Source organism: Pan troglodytes, chromosome 2 (assembly GCF_028858775.2).
Source record: "Pan troglodytes isolate AG18354 chromosome 2, NHGRI_mPanTro3-v2.0_pri, whole genome shotgun sequence".
Classification (NCBI taxonomy): Eukaryota; Metazoa; Chordata; class Mammalia; order Primates; family Hominidae; genus Pan; species Pan troglodytes.
Window position 1 is genome coordinate 67,446,268 of NC_086015.1, and position 17,530 is coordinate 67,463,797.

Genomic DNA, 17,530 nt, shown 5'->3' on the forward strand with positions numbered 1-17,530 from the left:
GACTGGGTGGTTTAAAGAACAGAAATTTATTTCTTGCAGTTCTGAACACTGGGAATCCAAGCTGAAGGTGCTGGCAAGCTGAAGGTGCTAAGGCCTCTTCTCTCAGCCTGTGGGTAGCTGCCTTCTCACTGTACGCTCACGTGGCTTTTCCTCAATGCATGCATTTGGAGAGAGAGAGAGAGGGACAGAGAAAGTGTCAGCTCTCTGGTATCTTTTCTTATAAGGGCACTAATCCTATCAAATCGGGCCTCATCCTTATGACTTCGTTTAAAACTTTAATTACTCCCTTAGTGGCCCCTTCTCAAAATACAGACACACTGGGAGTTGGGACTTTGACATGCAAATTTGGGAGGGATACAAACACTCAGTCCAAAACAAGTTGCAAAACCTTGATATTCTATTCTTTCTTCTTCATTAGTAGCTGAATACTTTTATTTATTTGTTTGTTTATTTTTGTTTTGAGATGGGGACTCACTCTGCTGCCTAGGCCAGAGTGTGGTGGTGCAATCGCAGCTCACTGCAGCCTTAACCCCTCAGACTCATGTCATCCTCCCACCTGAGCCTCCCAAGTAGTTGGGACTACAGGCGCATGCCACCCAGCTGAGCTAATTTACTTTATTTTATTTAATTTATTTATTTTGTAGAGATGGGGGTCTCACTATGTTGCTCAGGCTGAGCTGAAGACTTTTATGTAGAGAATGTCTTCTCTTCTACACTTTGGTCACCTGCCAGTAGCGTTCTTAAAGAATGAGCAAGATACAGGATTAATTCCTTAATTTACCAGTTTTTAAACTAATGAATTTGTTCCCTAGTATTTTCTAACAGTGACCAATTCAATTTTTTGGGTTACTTGCTCCTTTTGGTATAGTTATAAACTCATGAATTTAAACTATCTTTATCTGTGTGGCCTTGGATAAATCACTTAATCCCTCTAAGCCATGGTTTACATAGCTCTAAAATGGTGATAATGAAGGTACTCACCTCACAGAGTTATGAGATTTCAATGATATGATGTCTGTAAAGCACTTGGCACATTGACAGATACAAACAGAAGCTCACTAAGTAGCAGCAGCAGTTGTTGTGGTTATTGTGATAAGAATTATAAGCAGAAAATACCACATAACAATATGCTTAAACCTGCTCATCTGGAATGTCTGCTCTTGTATTTTGAAAATTTTTCAATATGAACGCTGCCTTTTAACTGTCTATTTTAGGTTCGTTTCCTCTCCTTTACACAATCCAAATGCATTGTAGCAAGTTCCTGTTATTGGAGAGAGATGATTTGATGACCACGCATCATGTCTGAGAGGTTCAAACATCAATTTTCAGGTTAAGAATCAGAATAATCAGGCTGGGCACGGTGGCTCACACCTGTAATCCCAGCAGTTTAGGAGGTTGAGGCGGGCAGATCACCTGAGGTTGGGAGTTTGAGACCACCCTGAACAACATGGAGAAACCCCATCTCTACTAAAAATACAAAATTAGCCAGGCGTGGTGGCACATGCATCCCAGCTACGTGGGAGGCTGAGGCAGGAGAATTGCTTGAACCCAGGAGGTGGAGGTTGCAGTGAGCAGAGATGGCGCCGTTGCACTCCAGCCTGGGCAACAAGAGCAAAACTCCATCTCAAAAAAAAAAAAAAAAAGGAATCAGAATAATCAAAACGAGTCCATGAATGTCTCGAAGTAGAAGCAGTGTAGAGATGCAACTTGCCAGTATGGTGTTCAAAGGAGGTAGAATGTAGAAAGGTTTTTAAATCTTTAGATACATTTATTTGCATGTTTCAAAATTCTTCTGATAATAAATGGTCCTATGAATGATTCTGGGTTGCTACCTCTTAGCTTATGAGCTTAAGTGTGATGTTATTTATACTTGTGGCCTGTAGCTGGTAAGCTCTGGATTCTATTTAATATACCTGCAAAGCACACACACACACACACACACAAATGCTTAAGGGCCACGTGGTGGCTCACGCCTGTAATCTCAACACTATGGGAGGCCGAGGCAGGCGTTTGAGATCAGGAGTTTGAGATCAGCCTGGCTAACATGTTGAAACCCCATGTCTACTAAAAATACAAAGATTAACCAGGTGTGGTGGTGCATGTTTGTAATCCCAGCTACTTGGGAGGCTGAGGCGTGAGGATGGCTTGAACCCAGCAGGCGGAGTTTACAGTGAGCCAAGAACATGCTGCTGCACTCCAGGCTGAGTGACAGAGGGAGATTCTGTCTCAAAAACATACAAACAAACAAACCTCCTACTATTCTGATAATGGATGCTGTGCTTATCTTTCACTAAGGTAAAGCTGAATAAACATTTTTTTTTAAAAAAGGAGGAAGGATAAGTGACATTTCTTCGCTTAATGACTCTTATTGTCTAGTGAAAAGGCATTAATTGAATACAGCCAAATGATTATGGATCAATTTTTTTTCCAGAATAACCCTACAGAATTCTAAATTGCTCTATGGATACAAATACAACTGTGATTGATAAAATATTTAAATTTTAAAAAAGACATGCCAAATGTATTGAATTCAGCCAGAACTGAATCCCGATGGGAATTTATTTCCTATTCAGAGAACGCTGCACATGGCAATCTGAGGCCTACTCTAAAGTATAAGGGGAGGAGGAAGTTGAGGGTTGTGATTTATCTTCAGTTTTTAAAAAATTCAGTCATTCTGTATTATCATGAAAGCACAGCTTCTGGCAAGGGGTAGTTCATTCCAGCATATCCAATGCATGCTATTTAACTACAGAACAGTAGCTGTGTGCATGAGCTCATCATGCTCTAATTTTTCTATCAAGCAGAAGTATACAGTTAAGGTATCTATCATCACTGATTTTCTTCAATGCACTAAGATATGGTTATGGTAGGTTAGAAACTTCAGGAAGTCCATATCACAAATTTACCCAAGAAAAATACCAAGTTCAAAAACACTACCATAGGCAAGAAATTAATTCAGAAGACTCTCTCTAATCAGGTGTCAGAGAAATGCTGTCAGCTCTGCTGAATTTTTATTTTATCTTATTATTCCATTTTGACAAATATGAGAGAATTGGAGTTGATTCCTTTAAAGGTAATTATTCCTATTCAACCCGATGGAAGTTGCCCTTTTTAATCAACGAATGATTGATGCTATACTTTAGCCATATGTTCTGATGGTGTATTTTGAAATATTTTTACCCTGATTCTAAAGAGAGATGTTGCCAAAATATTTTATTAAATAAGCAGGTCAAAAATGTTCTTCCACTTTATAGTCTCTGTAAATATAATAAATTTGAAAGTACTATTGAAGATAATTCCAAAGGGAGTGGATTTCTTTAACTTTACATTTTTCATCCAAATGAAAGTGAAAAACAGCACATCCATCTAATGACAGTTCTGAATTTACTTTTCTCAAGTTACCCAGATGTTGTCTACATTTATGATTTTAAGAAAATCAGTTTTTAGTTACAAAAGTTATACATGCTTATCGGAAGACATTGCAATAATGCAAAAATAACTAAAACCGAGATTCTGACTCTAACTTCTACTCCTTAGTGGTTACAACTAATAACATTTCAGCATTATGTTTCTAGACCTCTTAAATTTCTGTAAAAAAGTATATACTGTATGTATATGTAGAAATATTTTCTTTTACAAAAATGCAATACATGTATTTACTTTTTTTGCTTTAAAAAGATTATAAACAACTTCCAACTTTTCTGTACTGCTACTCATTCTTTTTAACCCTTGCATAATATTGATTGGATACCTCATAATTTAATTACTCTATTTTTTTATAGGAATGAAAATCACTTCCAAATTGTTATTACCATTTCTGCCATGTGTTGTTTTATTTTAAAGATTTGTATCAGGCTTCATGTGGAAAAATATAACTCAAGCAGAAATTTAAATTTCAATTCATAGGCAAGAGTTCAATTTAGCTCATTGCATAAAGGCACAGGGCTGTCGAGGAAGTATCTAGTGAAAAAGAAATGACTGGATCTTGCATGGGCTTGACAATGCTGTGTTTCCTTTATAATATGACTTGGAAGCTTGTTTTATTTCTGCCAGCTTTCTCTCATCAGTTTCTGTGTCAGACAGTGGAGGCTAACTGACTCAACAATCATCCCAACCCTCTTCCTCTTGCCCACCTCCCCTATAAGACTCAGGAAAGCTGAAGATTCACTTCCTAGTCTCCTATGCAGTGAAAGGTGTTCAGGAACACAGCAGCCATTTTGTGACAATGAGGCAAAGACTGTAAGAATCAAAGAAATGACCCAGACATCATCAATACCAGTAGTCACCTAGCTCTAGACTTCCTGATATGTGTGAAAAACAAACCCCTATTTGTTTAAGGCCCCGTAGGTCAGACTTTCTGTTATCTACAGCCAAATATTCTGCCATGTGGTGCAGTCCCCAGACTAGTCATTTCAGAAAATGAAAACAGAAACTTCTTTTGCCATGTAAGTAACTTGGAGTTTTCCTTCTGTAGGGCCTATTCTGAGTTCCCCAGTTGATGGCATGAAGTACCAATTCTGTAAGGCTGCTTTTGTCTGAGAAGATTTCACACAAATCACAAAGCAGTTAGAAGGGCACGGTATTCAATTTTTGACAGGTAGCATGAAATGGAATGCAGGATGGACCACATTGGGGCCATTTAAGAGCACAGGTAGTTATATATTGTAGACAGGAAAACACACATAGCTCTGTGGAGGAAAGCCTTTTAACAATACTTCTCAGTGCCTCCAAATAAAAGACAATTGCATGTCTTCCAGGGACAACTTGCAGTTTTTATCTTCACATGAAGTTCCCATCTGAGGTTTTACAAGGTTATTCACAAAAGCCTTCTGGGTCAAAGTATTATACACCCATAGCAGTAACCATAAACTGATGGCTGAGAAAACGACTGGTCAATTTCCTTAGAAAAATACGATTATCAGTAGGAGAAGAAAAACTAAAAGAAAGAATTAGACAAAGATCAGTAGGAATGGAACATTAAGCTTTAGAGGCATTCATCTGTCTACTGGGGGCCTCCTGTACAGGGAGTGGAGCTTGAGGGAGGCCGCAGTTAACAAAAGCTTTCTGCACTGGAAAATATCCTGACAGTACATATTCCTCACTTTTTTATGGCTACTATTGAGGTAATCAGCTTTGTTCCCAGAAATGCTCTTTGGGGGTGTTGAGGACTAATCATCAGTTCAAGACAAATCATGAAAGGAGATGGGACAAGAGGGGGACATCAAAGCAGGGAGGAGGGGGAGGCTCTGGGCCTCTTTAACCTATGAGCTGCTGAATTGTGAAGCTGCATGAAAGTGAGGAACCTGGCACCCTTAGCTGTGGGTGGCTGACAATTAGGAGGAGGAACTTGTCAAGTGTAATTGGCATAACCTACTCACATCAGGCTTTTCAAATATTCCTATCATGCCAGACTAACTCCCTCCCCACGGCAGCCTGCGATGCTGCGGAGTGGAGGCTTGGGTGTTGCTGAGGCACAGTACGTGAGCTACCACCTGCAGCAATGGGGACGATCAGGGCTTTGTCTTACAGATGCTTCATGTAGCCCTCATCTGACTTTCTGAACATTGATGTGACAGAGAAGGCCTCAGTTAGAAAGCCCATCTTCAATATTTCTGTATGAGTCTTTCCACAGTGTGCTCCATCAGAGAGAGAACCTTTTCACACTCCTGGGCGAGTTGGGAAGAAGGAAGACACTTTAGAGAAAGGCAGACCTGACTGCTTCACTTAGGAGTAGATCATGTGACCTTGGACTTGCTGTTTAACCTCTGTTTCCTCATCTGTAAAATGAGGGGTTATATTTCTACTTCAGGATGTTGTTGAGAGGATTAAATAAGCCAACGTAATGATGGACTTACTGAGGAGACTGACACAGAAAACTAAATATAATTATTTTATTATTACTATCATCATCATCATTACAATGTTACTATTCAGTTACTCAGTGCTAAAATGCCCTTTTTCAAGCACTTCATCCTTCTATTGCTCATTCCTTCATATATTTGCTTACTCAATAAAATTTGTGAGCCACCGACAATGTTTTGGCCCAAATGGGGAATACAAAGATGCTGAAGCATGGTCCCATTGGCAAAGGATTTGCCTATTGTCTGGGGAAGTAAGACACTTCCTTATCTTCCACCTTCCGCCAATCCACTTACCAGTGTAATCAGTGTGGTCTTTCTAAACTGCAATTTTTTTAATGCCTCTCCCTTGCTGAAAACCTATTCTGCTTGCAAGACCCACGTGTCTTCACATTGACAAACTATTTCTGTAAGAGTCAGATAGTAAATATGTTTGGCTTTGTAGACCACAGGCTGTCTGTTATAAGTGCTCAACTTTGTCATCAGAGCATGAAAGCATCCATAAATAGATGAAGAGATGAGGCTGGATATGGCCACGGGCTGTCGTTTTTGGATCCCTGGTAGCCCATACCTGACACATTTCTGCCTGCCTCTTCAACTGAGTAACTCTCTTCTTTTTATCTTACAACATATGCAGACTTACCAAATGCACAGCCCAAATGTGCCACACTTGCTCATTTGTGTGTCTTTGACTTACTCCTCTCTGCCTAAAACACCCTTCTCCCTCTTACCTGGATAACTCAGGTGCATTTTCCTGGTTTCTGCTTAGCTATCCATTCCTCCAGACAGCTATGTCCCCCTTCCCTCCCCTGCAATTATGTACCACATATTCCCCTAACGTGCTCCAATTTCTGCCACCACAGTAAAGCACCATTGCAGTGCCTGTTCATTAGCTTGTCTGTGTCTTGAAATAGACAGCAAGTTCCCTGGAGGTAGGGGAAGGATATTATTTATTTATTTATTTATTTATTGTATTTCTTTTTAGTTCAACAAGCATTTAGGGAGCACCGACTTCATGCCAAGCACTGTGCAAGGTGGTAGAGATTCAGCAATAAACAAAAACAAGTGTATTGTCTTTTCTTAGGGAAGTGGTAAAACAAAGCATAAGCAAAGGATTAAATAATACCAAACACATACCAATGTTTAAAAGTCTGCTCGTGTTAAAAAATGGAATAATGGGAGCCGAGGTGGGTGTGTACTAAAATGAGGAAGCCTAGTTAGTGTAGTCAAAGAAGATTTCCTCCTTAAAAATGAAAAGAAAGGATAAGAAACCATTCGTGCAAACCATGCGAGGACAGAAGTTTCAGCTGAAGGAGACAGACAGCATGAAGGTCCTACAGCTGGAGGGAGCTCAGTTTATTTGGAGACAGCCAGAGAGACTAGAATGCGGTAAGCTAGAAGCTGAGATCAGGTGGTTAGGGAAATATGACTCCTTTGTTATCATAGTCCTGGGTACTTGTAGTGCCCGCAAAGTAAAATGTGCCCACTCAGTTACTGTTTGATAACTGTCTTAGTCATGTTTCCCAAAAGGAGATTCTGAGACGAGAATTTTGGTTCAATAAGTTTATTTGGGGAGCATTGGTGGGGAGCACAATGACAAGTGGGCGGTGGGATGGGGAAGGAGGAAAGCCAGCCAACGATGTGTGGTGAGCAGGTTGCTTCTGTGGGAAACTGGGGCTCGGTCTCAATGAGCACCCTCTGAACACACCTCAAAATTGTCCCCCAGAAGGGCAAGAACATTGGAGATTTTACCCACCAATTTCCTTCTCACACTGTTGGAAAGCTGCCAGGGAATTAGCTCCTGGGGACGTCTACCTTGCTCCAGTCTCAGGCCAAGCACACGTATGCTAGCTGCGAATGCCCTCGGCAGAGAAATTCAGGTATGTGAGGAAGGAAGTCTTTGGTGTGTATGAGGACTGACCCCATGAAGCTGCAGCTATCAGCAGGGCATCAACAGCCTCTGCTATAATAACTAACTAAATAAGTGAGTAAGTAATTGAATGGATGAATGAATGAATGAATGATTATACCTAATGGAAAAGGAGTGAGTCAACAAAACAAGCCCAAAGTGAATGAAGGTCCCTGGCCCAAGTGAGTACCTTGGTGGCAATGGAGTTGTGTAGATCTCCTCCTGGTCCAAATTTAGAGGCAGTATGTTCATAGCTTGGAATTGGCCATGGTGGAAATACTTGCACTGTGGAAACTGGCAAATGCTATAAAACACAGCTTTATTCCTGGGAGATTTGTTTGTTGGCACACTCAACTTAGTGGTACCAACCACTTGGTCTCAGTCTCCAAACTGAGTGGTACCAACTACTTGGTCTCAATCTCCCAACCCCTTACCTACCAGTCTCCTGACTCTTGTTTCTTCCAGGATTGGTACAAGAAGGTTGTGTACCAGGCCTTGGGAGATGTCCCCTCCCTGACTTCACTGCAGACCAAGCATCCCTACAAGTGCCATTAATCAGCCTGATTTTCTGTCCTTCTCCAACCTATTGCATTTAACTATGACTTGCAAATTAACCAGAAGGATTAATATCATCTTTCACTGATATTCCGTGTGTGGTTCTATTAGCACACAAGGATTGAGCTGCTTGCCCTTTTCCCAGGGGAAAACCTTTGATGTCACTAACTGCAAAGATATCGTTACTGCTATGGGTGATTTTGGTTTATGGATGACTATTAAGCTAGAAAACACAGGACAATTTTGTTCTGTTCCACCTAAATGCATTTCTAATCAGGCTGCATAGAAGGGGATTCTCTGTTGGCTGATCCTGTCAATTTTGAGAGTAATTTTTTTGTAAGGAACAGAGCCGTAGATCATCTAAGACAGTAGTGAAATGAGAGTTCATTGCAGGTGATTTATTTTGGTCTCCTGAACTCAAGGGAGGTGAATGATTGGGCCAGTGGTTATGATATTGATTATATTAGAATGTGCTGGAGGGTGAGGTGTCTGCTTTGTTTGAGGAGTATCAGGAGCTTAAGAAAAGATGGGAATACAGAGGTTTTATAATTCTACTTGAATGGGTAAATGGACTTTTGCCCCTGGGTTACACCTTCAATGTCTGGTAAGGTGAGCTAGTGCACCACATTAACAGAAAGAAGGCACTGTGCTGGCTGAAGATAGATGTGTGGAGCCTAGAATTTGAAGAGCATAGCGCGCACACACACCACCATGTCTTTACATCTCTCATCAACTTGCTTATGGTATTACAGAGTCATCCTCAAATGGAGATCTGTCTCTCTAGTTCCTCTATCTCACTTATTTCTACACCAACCCCCTCACACTGTCCCCTCAGGCTTTTCTCACTCCTTAGCCTTCCAGGTCTCACCCCCAGTTTTCATTCCATCCTGGCTATATAACAGAAAGTTATTCTATCTTTTCTGTCTCTCCAAAGGGGAAATTGTCTACATTAGGAATTGCACTTAGTTTTGCAGAACTGAGCAACTGCAAGACAAACCTTCTCAGCTGCTAGCATTAATGGCCTCTCAAGCATCAGTGGTCAAGCAAGGAATACCATGTCTCTTTATGTCTTCCAAGGTCCTCCTTCTAAATTCTTCCACCCCACCAAGCGTAAAAAGTGGAAGAAAGGTAGGGAGGAAGAAAGAGAAGGAGAGAGAGAGGAAGGAAGGAAGAATAGAGGAAGGGAGGGAGGGAGGAAGGGAGGGGGGAGGAAGGAAGGAAGGAAGGAAGGAAGGAAGGAAGGAAGGAAGGAAGGAAGGAAGGGAGGGAGGGAGGGAAGGAAGGGAAGGGAGGGAAGCAAGGGAAGGAAGGGAAGGAAGGAAGGAGGGAAGGGAAGGGAAGGAAGGAAAGGAGGGAGAGAAGAAGGAAGGAAGGAAGGGAGGGAGGGAAAGAAGGGAAGGGAGGGAAGCAAGGGAAGGAAGGGAAGGAAGGAAGGAGGGAAGGAAAGGGAAGGAAGGAAGGAAAGGAGGGAGAGAAGAAGGAAGGAAGGGAGGGAGGGAGAGAAGAAGGAAGGAAAGAAAGAGAAAAAGGACAAATCACCTACTCTGCTTTGGTAATGAGCTTCCAGATAATGTGATTATGAGACACTCAGGAGAAACATGGAGAACCTCAGGTCACCAAAGCACCCATGGTGCATTTCTGGGTGAAGAAGACTGGACCATTTGAGAATCAACTCTTACCGATGTGGCAAAAAAACATCACTCTTCCCCCAACCATAGAGCTAATTAGAATCCTAACTTGGGAAGTCTAGAGACCCAGGATCCTACTTTCAACTCTCATTTTTTGCAGGGCTTCCTCTCACTCATCTTCCAGGTCTTAGCTTAAATGTAACACTCCCCCAGGTATAACCTCCTGTGCAGAATAACTCCCCTCAAAACGTGAAACACAATTTGAGATTATTTTATTTGTATGTGCTTTTTGATTGTGTCTCCCACATCTAGCATTAAGCCCCATGGTGGGTGGGAAACTTCCTTATCCTTGTCTTTTCTGTGACTATTTAATTTTTCTGTTCCCCAACAGCTGGCACATAGCAAATCTGTCATTAAACATCCAATGATTGAAGCATGTTAGTCTTGATTTGGTAGATGTGGGAACTGAGGTTTAGAGAAGTGAAGTGATTTGCCCCGTGTCACACAGCTAGGAAATGGGCTCAAGCTTAGGTCTGCCTCACCCCAGAACTGCTCTGCTCCCCCATGTAAGGAGGAATGGTTGGGCGAGTAACTGGGAGGGGAATCAGTGGGAAGATTTCTGAAGTCCCCTCCCACTCTTTCAAGGCAACACCTAGAGAATCTCAGGCCCCTGGAGAGCCTCCAGTCCCCTCTCCTCACTGTGTCTTGATGTATTCCAATTACAGGACCAGGCCACTGGCAGATTTTCTCTGGAGGAGTTGATTTCACGCTCCAAAATACAGAAGGATCTGACTCTTCCAGTGTTATACAGACATCGTATGTTCAATCCTCACCAAACCCATGTGAATTTAATATCAATCATATAGTATGATTTCCCTTTAAGCAGTTGTCATGCTCAGGGTCAGGTTCCTGCCCCAGCTGAGGGCAGAGGGGAGTGGGTGGATGTGAGGCAGGGAGCTAGAAGAACACTTGAGAGATAGCAGGTAAATAAGACATGGCTTTATTCAGCAGCTCTCTCATCAGCAGCTTACTCACACCTTTATCTCGGCTACCTGCTCTGGCTCTTCAGCTCGTCTAAGCAGCTGGCTCCCATGCACAGCTGCATGGCCAGCCTGCAAGGCCAGCTCTAGGGTTAGCAGCTTAACTCTATTTCTGGGCACGAGCAAGCCGAGCCACTTGCTGGCTCCCCACTGTCCATCTGCCAGATATTCATTCTCCCTTACAGGGATCAGTAGCTTCACTTTTTCTCTGGGTGCCTGCACCTGCACAAGAGCCATGTTGGGCCCAAGAGCATGTCAGCAGGGCAGTTACACCTTTTCCAGACAATAGCGGCTTTGAGCCAAGTATGAGCTTACACAAATAGGGTATATAACTAGTGGAGTATGCGCCTGCACTCTAAACTTGCTAAGTCATGCAGGCCTGGATGTCTGCCTCAGCCTGTTCGTTGATCAAAGTACATCCATGTACCTTACAGCAGTGAGGACTATGGGGAAGGGAGAAATGTAACCTGGAAGCCCATAGGTATCATATTTAACTCGATTACAATGCCTTGTGTTTTCAGAGGTCAAGAGAAGTAAAAAGAAAAAATTGTGGTGTATGTGGTTTCAATAGTCATGAACCTCTTTTCCATGTATCTAACATTTTGAACTAGTTAAATACATAACAATCATTCCTTCTTAAGTTTATTATATGATGGTATTAATAATACCTTACTGTATATAAAGCACTTAATATAAGATGAAAAGCCAAGGTAGTTTCTTTATAGCTATTGAGCACTGAAATGGACAAGATTTGTTTTTATATCCTTCAATTCCAATTTGTTACATTTTAACGTCTCAAGGATTTTTTTGAATGAAGAATTTTGAAACAATTATGTTATTCTACCATATTTTTCCTATAGGAATATTAAGCTTCACGCACACATGCCTCACAACATTGTTGCCACTAGGAAATACGACCATGTATGTTACATGCTGGACACAATGCTTGGCCCATAGTAGGCACTTTAAAATGGTCACAATGTACAATCCCTTCTTACTTTTATGTGCACAATTGCCTATCACACACTTAGGACTCCTGCCCCCAGAGAAATGTAAATATCACACAAATCTCTGCATGAATTGGAAGAGGGTAGCATGTAAATACATATTCCGTCTCACTTAGTTTTCTCAGCGATTCAGAGAGACATAGGGGTTATCCCTGTTTTACGGATGAGGAAACTTGGAGACAGAAAGGGCTAGCTCCATTGCCACGGCATGGGACTTTGGACTCCATCATTCCATTCTTTCTTACCAAAGACGCTATCATGATGTGGCCCAAAGGGTTGGGACATCCAGTGTTGGCTGATGAAAACTAGAATTAAGCATTGAACCATTAAAATCACTTTCTCTTTATTTCTATTAATACTACTAATACTAATTGCTTACAGGAAGAGAGCATTTGGTCATGAGAAGTAAGCAAGTCCACACCAGGGGCCTAAAGATGGGGTTCCCTTCAGCTTCAGCATTCTGTGTCTCAACCCTAGTTTGTGGAGTGACCTAGAATAGCTTCTGAATGCTTCATCAAATCCTGTGCAACGAAAGCTAACAAAGTTAAAAAGATCAGTTTTTCTGGACTGCTTGGATGTTGGCTCACTGGGGCAGACAGCCAGACAGATCTGGCTAGGGATTAAGCCTAAATTTCCTATTTTATGGCCTGGAACATCTTATTAAGGAGCATCTGCTATTTACAGTAATATTCGTTAACATTGATTGAGAGCTTACGCAGTGCCAGGACCTGTTCTAAATTCTTTCCACATATTAACACATTTTACTCTTACTACAATCCTTATATCTTTTGGTCAAGTTCTTTCCATTTTAAAAATACAGATTTTAAAAACTAGTCACTTAAAACTGCCACACACATGCGTGCACACACACACACACACGTGACTCACAAAATATTGCTTTGCCTGTGAAGGTTTCACAATGCCTTGGTATCGTCAGCCAGTCTTTTTCTATTAAAGATAAATGGCCAATTGAGACAAAACAATTCTGAGGTTTTTTTTCTACCCTTGATTAAGATTGAGGTGGCAGGAGTTATAGATAATATTCATTTCACCTTCTGAACTTTCTGGAAAGACCTGGTGATCTTGCCAGCTCCAGCAGCCTTCTTGTCCACAGCAACTGTCTGTGTCACACCGCAAATAGCAAAATGACCCAGAAGAGTTAACATCAATGCTATTTTTCAGTGAGGAAATCAAGGCATGAGGAAATTAAGCAGCTTTCCCAAGGTCACATTCCAGAGCCCTTGACCCCAGTTGACTTCTGTGCAATAACTCCTCTCACTATGCAAAATGAGCTGGTGTTTCCAGTAGTGACCCCAAACTATTGTAAGAAGCTGAATTCCAAAGTTAAGATAAATTGGAATACTGCAGCATGTTAGTGTTAGGTGCATTTGATCGACTTCCTTTAGAAATGAGCAAGAAATTCTTTTGAGCTTAGCCAAATTATGAAATGAACAAAGTTTAGCATTTGCTTATGTCCCCTCTTAGGCCATCCTGTCTTCCAAGTGTCTCTTCTTTCTAGGAGACCTCTCAGAGTCCCTGCTCCTAATTATTGGTGCCTGGTTCCCCACAGATTCACATTCTACACCAGGATAGACCATGACATTAACTGTTGAAACTTTTAATAGTTGACTTAGAAACAGCAACCAACACAGAGATGTAACCACCAGTGAAAGTTGGAAGCTGAAATATACTGAGATCTTGTGCTCTAAAATAGCACCTCTTAGAAACTCACCTACTCTTCCTCAAACTCAGCTCTAGAATTCTCCGACCATGACTTTGAAATATTGATGTATATTATTCCAAAAGACAAATCATATTTATGGTAGAAAATACAGACAAACAAAGAGAAGAAAGCAAGGATACACCCCCACATCTTCCTACCTGGAGACATCCATTATTAACTAGTTGGTGTAGTGCTATCCAGGCCTTTGACTATGGGATTATGCCTCTCCCCTCTGAGACACGACAGCTCTTTACACACTCAAACACAGCTATTTTGGCTTTGTCTTTAATTATTCTCCAAGCCACATTTCTTTCACTTGCCAGACAATTATTTTAGACACCACGTCCCCAGTCCTCACTCCATTCTACCTTCATCTTCCAGCTGAACCAAGTGCAACGCTCTTCTTCAGAAGGACCATAAATTCCCTCAATCCAGACATTAAGCTCCTTTTGATATATCTCATTAGAGCAACATCATCCTAATAACTGCCTTCTATTTGTTTAATTGTTCTCCACAGCTTTTTGCAATCTTTGCATTTGCAACATGCGGTGGCTATTCCGGAGGCCTGCGGCTGAGTGTGGACTGCGTCAACAAGACAGAAAGTAACCTCAGCATCGACATAGCGTTTGCCTACCCATTCAGGTAGGGAATGGTGGTTCATGCTTGCTAGCCTCACAGAGGGTTCTTTCTTTCTTCTGTGCTTTGTCTCAGAAAAATGCAGTCTTCCAGGGACTTCTGGGTAAACAGAAAGTATTCTGCCTGCACCCACGGAATGCCCAAACACAGTGCCCACTCACCACCTAGTGTGGGCACTGGGAGGATTTATGAGTTGTGCCTTCAAGACAGAACTGACTCTTCTTAAAAAAAAGAAAAAAAGAAAAAATACTTGCTACAAAGAGAAGGAGGGAGGGAAAAAGAAAGGGAGATTGGAGAAGTAATTTTAAAATACGATCAAATAAATTCAAGAAATATTTTTAGCACTGTGCCTTTCTAATGCACATTTTGAATCAACAAGAATGACAGATTGTTTCCCAAATACATTTGACTGTAGAAATTCTTTTTCACTGAGTATCAGAGAGGATCTGTATACTATGGAACACATCCTTAATATTTATATATTAAGTGTATATATATATGTGTGTGTGTGTGTGTGTATATACATATAAAGTGAACTGTTCCTAGTTTAAGACAAAGATGACTCAGTTCATAGGTGATGAATCATCATAGAGACGTAGCATTGATACCAATATTCTTAATAGTTTTTAAGAGTAGAGCTGACAAAAGTTGCAAATACCTTGCTCAAGTAGATACTCTCCTAACTAACTAATAAAAGAGTAGAAAGCTCAGAAATATTAAGCACGTAATCTCTGGAAATTTAGTACAAAGTGCTGTGCTGTGCTGGTGGAAGTGGACATGCAAGTGCTTGACTTCTGAAAGCTCTGGACCAACCCATTGGCTTCTGGAGGAGAGTGGCCAAGCCAATGCATGCTTTCAGATTAACATGCAGGATCTAGGACAGGAGATGAAAACTGCCAATGGCCAGACAGCAGGGCTGGGATGCTTGGTAACATTATACATGAAATCATAAGCTCGGCATGGCTTCTACAGTGATTTCCCACTAAGAGATGTGGCAGGAGCAGGTAACTTAAAAGTCAATCTCTCAAGATTTAAAAGTCAGCAAGTCTCTAAACATTGAACTACCAGAGCCCAGGACTCTCAGTCTTTTCGTCAAACTGGAGGAGAGTAATTAAGAGACCTATCTGAACTGGAAGAGTGCCTGAGCTGGTGTGGCGGTGGAGAGCAGGGTAATATCTAATTTCATAAAATCCCTGCTTAAGGATACAATGTAAGAAGACACTTCAAGCACAGTTTCCTTCACTGGGCTTCTTTAATTTCTTCCCAAGACTACAAATTCAAATGATTGGCCCAGTGAAAGGTAACTAGAGAAATTAGATCAAAATGTATTGCCATCTATAGCAGCCCCCTCATTTAAAAGATTTTTACCTGGGTTCTGAAACAAATATAGTTAATCATTATATTTTTTAGTAGCACAGCTTTTCTTTCTAACATTATCTCACTCAGAAGCTCCATGTATAAAACAGACATGAGTCACTGAGAAAGTTGGAGCAGGAGAAGGGAACTTAATGCCACCAGCCAGTCCTCCTCAACCTTCTCCCTGCCACACACCTTGCCCACTCCCCACCGTACAGCCCCTGTAAGATCTCTTGGGAACCCTAGGTCTCCTAGAAACAATTTTAAAACCACTGTTCTAGGATTTAGCAAGAAATCATTTGCCACTTTGCTTACCACATCTTACATTTACTGTCTACTGTTAAGGAAGCAGTATTAGCCCATCTCCTTTTACAGAATGTCTTGTACTTTTGCCCCCATTAATGTTCATCTAGGAGATATACACACCATCCCAAAACAGCTTAATTTACTCGGGTTGCAATTTCAATTTTACATTTGTATATTTTAACATGTACCATTATCTATGTACATATTCATAATCTGTACCATTATGGGGAAAATCTCAGTAATAAGCCAGGATTTATACAGACTATTATGAAGACATTTGTTTCAGAAGAAGTACGGTTAGCAAGATGCTGGTAATATAAATAATTAAAAAGTAAACAGTGATAATATCCACCATTATAAAGGGTGGAGAGAAATGTAGATTCTCACATGTGGTTGGAAATAATGTATATTGATAAAGCCTTTTTGGAGGACAACTGGAAGTAGGTATCAAGATTTAAATGCACATTCTATTTAATCCAGCAATACCATTTTAGATATCTACCTTCAAAAAGTTCGTATAAATACACAAGTATATGCATGTAATGCATGTAATATGCATGTAATGATGTGCACTGCAGTGTTGTTAATAATAAAAGACTGAAACAAACCTGAATGTCCATCAGCAGGAAGCAGGCTCAATGAATTATTTACATATGTCCTATGCAGAAGTTTTAAAAGTGAATGTACAGATATAGAAAGATGTTTAAAATGTATTACTAAAGAGAAAGTAAGTAGCAGCATGTTAAGAAAAAATATAATAGTAAATGCACAATATAATTTTAAATTTATGCACCTATATGTATGTGTGTGTACATATATATATATATATATATATGTAAAATATAAATTCTGAAAGGATACAGACAAACAGTTAACAGGGATTACTTCTGGGGAAGGATGTGTGATTGGTATGCAGAGGTCATACATTTACTTTTAACTATACATACTTGAGTATTATTTGAATTTATTAAAATACGCATATGATACCTTGGTAATTTTAAAAACGCTCTTTAAAAATGAGTCATCCTATGGCTTCCAGTGAGATGAAATGATAAGACACAGCTTCTGGAGAGAAATAACTTACAGGAACCCCATCTGAAATTCCAAATGGATTGAAGTAGGTGAAAAAAATCTGTATTTTCAAGGTGAATGGCAAGAAGCAGCTGTTGAGACAACTCAGCAATTTGAAGTAGGAGATTATAAAAGCATTGCTTATGCTTAAAAAAGTTATTTTCTTCTAAAATGTCACAAGCCAATGCCAATGATTTGATGATAATCTTAGAAATAAGGTAAAAACATTTAGTAGCTTTTAACAATTCAGTGTATTGCAAAGACCAAAAGGACAATAAACTCAAGTCATTTGAACAAAAACAATTAGTTTGTAAATGATACATCAAAGGAAGCTACTTAACCAGTTATCAGACACATATTTTAGGATGTAAGATAATGTCAGTGTTAAAAATTCTAGATAACTCACAAAGTAATAATGTGCTTCTTCTAATAAATATGCCG

At 40.5% G+C, this 17,530-nt stretch overlaps 1 protein-coding gene and 1 long non-coding RNA gene across 4 annotated transcripts in view; one reads left to right on the forward strand and one right to left on the reverse strand.

Annotated features, from left to right (window-relative positions):
* The window catches only part of SYNPR (synaptoporin), a 336,983-nt gene that overhangs the window by 190,480 nt on the left and 128,973 nt on the right, over positions 1–17,530 (forward strand). For all 3 annotated transcript variants that reach the window (XM_016941440.3, XM_001174562.4, XM_516566.5), the window contains one exon: positions 14,238–14,362. In XM_016941440.3, the coding sequence (XP_016796929.1) occupies positions 14,238–14,362 (125 nt within the window). The remainder of the gene's footprint in view (positions 1–14,237; positions 14,363–17,530) is intronic.
* LOC112208636 (uncharacterized) overlaps positions 1–17,530 on the reverse strand; it is a 219,877-nt gene that overhangs the window by 44,094 nt on the left and 158,253 nt on the right. The gene's annotated exons all lie outside the window — the stretch shown is intronic.